Source organism: Tinamus guttatus, unplaced genomic scaffold (genome assembly GCF_059628265.1).
Source record: "Tinamus guttatus ecotype Peru unplaced genomic scaffold, ASM5962826v1 Tinamus_guttatus_pri_ptg000227l, whole genome shotgun sequence".
NCBI lineage: Eukaryota > Metazoa > Chordata > Aves > Tinamiformes > Tinamidae > Tinamus > Tinamus guttatus.
The window spans coordinates 2,312,558-2,320,065 of record NW_028288761.1 but is presented as its reverse complement, the minus strand read 5'-3'; the positions used below and the strand labels follow the sequence as shown (position 1 = coordinate 2,320,065).

The following is a 7,508-nucleotide window of genomic DNA, read 5'->3' as shown; positions in this document are numbered from 1 at the left end:
GAGCAGATAAACAGGCAATGAACATAAAAAGCTGAATTATCTTGATGTAGTTTACAGGGTAAATTACAAGGTCTCCCCAGACATAAAGTTTGTGTAAGAGATGTTGAAATCCTGATGTGGAGCTGACCTGAGCATGAATGGAGCAGTATTTTCTTTAACTGGCAATGGTGTGCATTGAAAGATCACCCAAGGAAAGAAGAATGCATGGATTACTGCCTGTAGAGACACCCTCATTTTTGATTGCAATATATAACAGAGAAGAGGTAATAAGGAACTACCCACAGTCATGTTATCGGAAGCAAAACACAAACATGAATGAGATTTGAGGAGCTGACATGATCTGACATGTAAACATGTTGATTTATTCCAGCTAGCTGTAAGAATATGGTTGGAGGCAAGCTTTCCAACTGCTTATGTGTTGATTGAGGAGCTCAAGGCATCACTGACCTAATTCTTTAATGAGTCTTAGAATACTGGGAAATTACAAATAGTGAAAAATGAGAATGCTGAGCCACTACGCAGGAAAGGTCAAGTTTGATGACTGAAGCAGACCTGAATACATATTTAAAATTGAATTTGCTTTCTAAAGGAAAATGCTGTTTGAATGTGTTTTAAAGGGAATTAGTTTCAACAAAACATGCTGTAAACAAAGCAGAAATGAAACACCAACATGTTTTTGGCACTCTTAATATAGCACACTTTGAGCTTTGTTTAAAAAACTTACAAAATATGTTTGTATTAAATAAAATATAAGTTAAAATGCGAAATAAGTATTTTCCTTTTATGATGGATACAAATTGCTATGAAAACATTTGCTTTATGGAAAGTTTTGGTGTTCTCTTGTGCTATTTTTGCTCTGTTTTGATGTCAGGGGAGAAAAAAGAAAGCAGTGGGAGTGCCTATGAACTGGAAGCCCTGGTTCTTTGTGATTCTGTACAGGCTTATTTCCAAATTGAATCAAAATAATGGAAAAAAAGAGTATGAAATAACACACACAGGAATTTCAGGGTAGCAGCATAATTAATTCGCAAGTAGTGAACATGGCTCTGTAAAGGTAGACATTCCCAAATGACCTTTTGCTTCAGCAATATTGCCAGCTCAGCTGTTAAGTATGATGGTATTTTGTAAACATAACATCGTGCACATACAATAACACATTGTGAACACATCGTGTGATGGCACGTCCTTTATTCTTCTTCAGTTAACCTGTACATCTCAAAAGAAGGAAACTTCTCACTAAGAATGATGCTTCTAATGGGAGTCAGTGTCTTCAGGGCCGTTTTGGAGATAAATAAAACTTTGTTTGCTAATAACAGTGGCAGATGGCACAAAGATTGTCTATCACCACTGTTTCCTGCTTCACTGAGCATACAACATGATCTGGATTGCTTGATGGATTGGTCTCAAGCAGATATAGTGCAGAATAACACAAAACCATATACGGCCCTACCAGTAAAGCATCGGGGTGCATCCTCAGCCATAACACCTCCTTGGGAAAGGTGTTGGAGTGGACAAGCAATGAAATCTGATTTTCCACTGAGATGTGGTGGAACAAGCAAAAGAATCAGTGGGAAGCGGTGAGTAACTGAGGATCAGAGACTTCACCTGCCTGCACTGCCCAGGCAACAGGAGCAACCTTTGCCACCCATGTTCTGAAAAAGAGGGTGAAAAATTAACAGGAAAAAAAGGAATAAAGCGGAGAAAGAAAACAACAACAACAACAAAAAAAACCCCAAACCTCTCATGAGCAAGGGTTTGCTGAAAGATTTGGCAACTGCTTGTAAATATCCTCACAGGGAAAAAAAAAACAAAACAAAAAACAAAAAAACTCTGGCAAATCTCTACTGCATCAGAGAAATGCAAAACAACCACCGTGCCTTGAAGCTAGAGCCAAGCAAAACAAAAATCAAGCAAGATTTTAAGGATGAGGCCAATTATTCACTGGAACAAACTATTGATGGATTTGAAAACTCCTTGATGTTTTCAAATTGATATCAAATGACTTTGTGAAAGTATGCTTTAACAAAATACAAATCACTACATTGATTAAAGGCATAGCAATGTAAAGGTAGTGTCCCCTGTGCTGGCATTACCCTGTTTGATCTTGTGAAGAATTAAATAATACTTTTCTACAAATTATTTTTGTGTCTTGTTAATATCTTTAGAATGGATGGTCCATTTATTACGCCTTCTTAGAGCCATAGCCTCACCCAAGCATGATTTGTAATGCTATGTAACATGATCAGATTTGTAGTGCATCCAAAGCAAGAGAAGAAAATATATACGTTGAGTTTACATGGCATTAGGGTTTGAAGCTTTTTTTATATATATCTTTTTCTGGCATCTGTTGGCTCCTTCGTGGTCTTGCCGTCATTTGGGAAAATGTCTGCTATAAATACACTCAGATCAGATGCTCCAAGATTGGTATCTGGCGTGATGAATGAGCTCAAAATTGTTATTAGTGTTAGGAATAAAACTTGTTTTAAGTCCTTGCAGGTTAGGGATTCATCCGTATTTCAGATATGTGGAGTGTCTCATTACTGGCATGTGCAGTAGAACTTGCACGGGAGAGACCTCTTGGGTAACAGAGCTTTGCAATCACTAAAGTAAAGATATATTGAAGTTCAGAGGGGGTGCATGAGTTGCCTTAGCACACCTTCCCTTAGCTATGTGTGTTCAGTGCTTCATGATGACATCAGCCTTCCACATGTTACAAACATCTAGGTAAAGATGAAATATTGCATGAATAGGTCTGCATGTTATGACCTAGTTTCCTGTACTGCGGCAAGTCATAGGTAGGATGAACCAGGTTACATTAATGTGTTCTTCCATTAGGACTTAGTGGAAAATTTCCATATTTAAAATATGGATATTTTTCATAAAGGAGGTATTTTAAATCTACTAATTCCAGGACAAACCTCCTGAGAGAAGTATGTAAGGTGAAGAGGGTAATAATACTGTGTGGAGACTGGTAACCTTGGATACAATTGAATTTTTGTATACAATTGACATAAATATGTTGAATGAAAAAATAAAAGTTAACTGGGAACCTCTTTTTGTACCTTTTGCAGCACAAGGCAGCCTAAATATATCTCCAAATACATATGTACCAGAGAAGAGAGCAGTGACTATCGTCCATCTGCATCAGTCAGTCTTAAATGGGATATGAATAGATTTAACTGCTTCTCACAGAGCAGAATTTGAGCCCTTTGCAACGAATCTATTCTGGTCCTAAAGCAGTACCTAGTTCTGATGGAAAACTTGTTTGCTTGGAGATATTTCTAACCAACGTGCTTGAGATGAGAGAGTAATATGACTGAAATTGGCTCTACGATTTAGTATCTGTGTCCCTGCAGAGGCACCTCCTTTAGCACAGCAGGCCTTCAGGCTCTGGGAGCTTGGCCGCTGGGAGCAAAGGCCCACAGCAGTGCACATGCAGGAATCTGCCTTCTCCCCATACTCATTATGAGCACAACCAAAGCCCTGTGTCATTCCCGAAGGTCAAAAAAGTGCATTAGCTCTGTTGAACTATAGGAGTAATAATGGCCTTTACTGGTCTGCATTTGTTATTTCTTGAAGAGAGACACCTTGTCCCAACAGATTGGAACTGGCCATTTTGTACATCTATTACCAGCTCCATCTGATGTTACCTTGTCACCTGTATTTTCAGACTGTTGTAGTTGACTGTGTGGACAACATGGTCAAATAAGCACAGCAAATAACAAACATGCCAGCAAATAACATACTGGCTCAGGAGGATGTTTGATTGCAAATTAATTATTTGTATTTCTCAGCTTTTGTTTTCAGTTCTACCAGATTAAAGCAACGCATCCAGTTGTATTTGGAAATATTTAACCATTTAATGCTTGTTTGATTACTTCTTATAAAGCATTCTGCAGTTTATCACCTCGCTTTCCAACTATTTCATTCCCCCCTCCTCCTATTTTATCACTCAGAATGACCACTGATGAAGAAACTTGTTTGAGTCATTTTAAGCGTGTCTGCCTGACATAACAGAGAAACCCACACCTGAAGAGGCTTCTAGAATCTGAATTTCTAATTTTTATGATCTGGTAGGTTTTTTTGTTTATTTTCCTTTATTTTATTTAGATTGACTCAGCTCTGGGTTTTTCAGTTTCTCTATTTTCACAGTCTGATGCAGCAATGCTGTTAGGATTTAGCTCCCAGAGATTTATAACAAGAAAGTCATCAGCTGCTTTTGATTTCTGAAGGAAAGCTATATTGCAGAGGAGGGGCTGCTGAAGGAAGAAGGAAAGTGATGTGTGAATTACAACCGTGCTTCAGCACTATTAAAATGGGCAAGACATGCCCTTTCCTTCCGCACAACTCCAGCAATGCACTAGGGCATGAAATAAGGATCTGTCCTAGGAAGCACAAGCCCTGTATTCTGAGGGATCCATCCATGTTGCTCAAGCAGGAAAAAATAAGAATTTATAAACTTAGGAGGCAGCAACCAGATTGATTAGAATGGCTAGGGAGAGTTTTTTTTTTTTTTTCTCAGGGAAACAAAACAAATTTAGTGTGTTATCCACTATGGCATGTCTGAACGTCAGCTGAAGGTGGGCAGCTAACTCCCAAGAATAGCACATTTCCTCAGGGGGAGGAGAAAACCTTTAATACAAAACGCAAGAGGGCAAGTGAACTTTTATTCTGGATGAGCAGTGGGAAACACTGCCAACAGCAAGCTCAAGTGATGAGTGAAATAGCCACCGAGGGAGGCTGGTCAAAGGCTCTTTGGGTTATTTAATGAAGTGCTGTTAACTTAGCACTCTTCAGCGTCAGTACCTGAGGGTTTTTTTATGAGTAATTTAGGCCTTGCTTGTATCCCTAAGCTCATTGGCTACTTGGAGATTTTTTAGATCGTATTTCCCTAGATTCATAGTGTTTTTCTTTATGTGTGAAAAGCCACACAATTAACACAGCAAGTTCATCCTAGCGTAGTTGGTCAAGCCCGGGAGTGCTCTGAAAGTCCTTGGAAACACAAAGGTACCATGGTCAGATTGGGCAAATCACCTTCCCAAGTGCTGTTTGGTGAGCAAGACTTCTGGCACCAACATTTACCAGCTTCCAAGACTGCACATGTCACTTATAACAATAGCAGGGTAAAGAACTCATTTTTATTTAGAGAGAAAGGAGTTGTTTCAAAAGTTTTGACCATTTATTTTAAACCACAGTGGATAAAACTCCGTCCTGCACGGCACCATCCTGCCCTTGCACAGACTCCCACTGAACTCATCAACAAAGTTTCACCATTACAAAATGCAGAGCACGTGTCCGCGGGCCTCACACTGCTGCAGACGTTGCTGCAAGGTGCATGGCTTCTCCCTCCCAACTCCAGAGCCACTGGTCCTCCCGCACCTGATCCCAGCAACAAGCTGGTGGCAAACACCACGGTAGCTGGTAGAAAGAAATACCAGAGAGATCCGTGTGTGCTTTCAGCTCCACTTTGCAATTTAAATTAAGGAGGAGGACCCAGTGGCACGCATGGCCCAGGAGCTCCCAGGCACCGCTTGGTTTGTTATTCCGTGTCCTCGGTGCAGTGAGGTGCTCCCTGCTATTGCTGAGGTCCTTCTGGAGGCTTCTGTGGGCCTGAAGATGAGTGACATGACACAGAAAGACACAAGTCAGCCTGTGATACCTGTGATAGCATCAAAACGTCTTGGCGGAGGCGCCAGCGCGTTTCTCTTGCGGGCTTCACTCCCGTAGCGCTTTCCAGGGCGGGCTGCAGCCCACGGGCCTGGCTAGAGGACGTAGAAGTCGTTGTTGTTCGATAAATCACTGTAGTGGCAGAGGGCGAGAGCAGGCACTTGCGCTGGTGGGGGCTCCGGCCGGCTCCTGTCCGGAATGCCCCGCACCTCGGGCCGGCCTGAGCCCGGCTTGCAGAGATGAGTCTCCCACCGGGCCTCGGCCGCAGCCCCGTGTTTGTGCTGCAGTCTGCCCTCGCCGTGGCAATAGTTCACACAGCACCGGCAGGCCAGGAAGCGCTTGGCCCGGTGCTTGGCTCTCGACCCAGGTGTGGAGGGCGCTCCCGCTACGGCGGCCTGCGCCTGGGGCTGCCCTTTCAAGCGGCTGCGGCGCCGCTGGACGGGGTCGAGGCTGATGTCTGACTGGGAGGAGCAGCTCTCGTTCCAGCCCGAGCCGGCGCTGAGGCTCCGCAGCGGCAGGGCCAGGCGCAGCGCCTTCCAGAACTGCGAGCCGGCGCGCTTGGACTTCTCCCCCTTCCACGTGACGAAGGAGACCGACTCCTTCAGCTGCAGGATGCTGGGGTGGGAGCGCTGCAGTGGCCTGTACTCCACCACGATGAGCTTGGTGGCGATGGCGTTCTGGCACATGATGCCTAGCTTGAACTCCAGCAGGCTGATGCTCTTCTCAGTCAAGTAATCAGGACTGAGGACCACAATCATCCTACGGCTCCTCTGAATGAAGTCAAAAACGGCTTCAGTGGTATCTATGGGTACAAGGGCATAGGGATTGGGGTGCACAGAGGGAAGGAAGAGGAAAAGAAAAGCCAGGAAAAGCTGTTTCATGGCACACCTGCACAGATAGCCCTTCCCACAGAAGAAGGACAGTTGGTGGAAGCCCAGGAGAAATGCAGGAGTTTCCTAAGGAGGGGTTCAAGAACCACCTGCTGCAGCTCTGGCAGCCCTCTGCATCAGGAGAGCAAAGCGAAGCAGTCACATCATTGGGCCTCAGCTCGCACCAGCAAGGCTAAAATCCCCCTCCCTCCTTCTCATGCTGCTAATCCAGAAATGGAAACATCCAAACTTAGGAGTCTGGAAACGTCAGTCTTAAACTTCTCCATCAGTTCCCCTAGCTGTGATGTGGGGTGAAAATACTGTCCTTCAAAGCATTTTTTATGGCTAATTACAGTTTGTAAAGCACAGCAAGATGCTCAGCCGGAATGGTGCCAGGCAAGGACAGCATCTCTTTTATTATGAGCACTGAAAAGCAGAAAACCTGAAGGATGTCCTTGGACTTATATATCTATGGTTTGCGATGCAGTAAGCATCTTGAAGGTGTTATGGCTAATGAGTGAACAGTGCTAAGGATGGGAATTAATAGAGCTGTGGCACTTAGCAAATTAAACTGATTCACAGAATGGTTGTGAAAACGTAAAGAAAATGCAGAATCTGCCCACTTGCTGAGTGCTGGTGCCTGGTACAGGGGGACCTGAGGACAAGGTAGCGTTCACCACGATAGGAAATGCTGCAGTGGGAGCTCTTGCAGACTCAGTGAGAAAACCCTCTTGTAGGATATGTCTGGTAGAGAATATTCCTGGGGGAAAAGAGCTAATTGTTGTTTCCGTCTCCTTTTGCATTGTGAAAACCACAGAGAGACTGTGGAATGGGAAGTGGAGGTACTGCAGCAGCTTCCAGCTCTCACGCAATTTCAGCCCCACTTTTATTTATCTTATTTGCTATGAGGGGTTGGGGCCCTTCAGTGCAGTGAGAGCAGTGGGAAGGAAGAGCAGAGCTCTCTCAAACTGC

At 43.8% G+C, this 7,508-nt stretch overlaps 1 protein-coding gene across 2 annotated transcripts in view; it reads right to left on the bottom strand.

Annotated features, from left to right (window-relative positions):
- Positions 1-5,762: 5,762 nt before the first annotated feature.
- IL1RAP (interleukin 1 receptor accessory protein) overlaps positions 5,763-7,508 on the bottom strand; it is a 46,978-nt gene continuing 45,232 nt past the window's right edge. For both annotated transcript variants that reach the window (XM_088525529.1, XM_088525530.1), the window contains exon 11: positions 5,763-6,469. In XM_088525529.1, coding sequence (XP_088381655.1) covers positions 5,763-6,469 — 707 coding nt within the window. The remainder of the gene's footprint in view (positions 6,470-7,508) is intronic.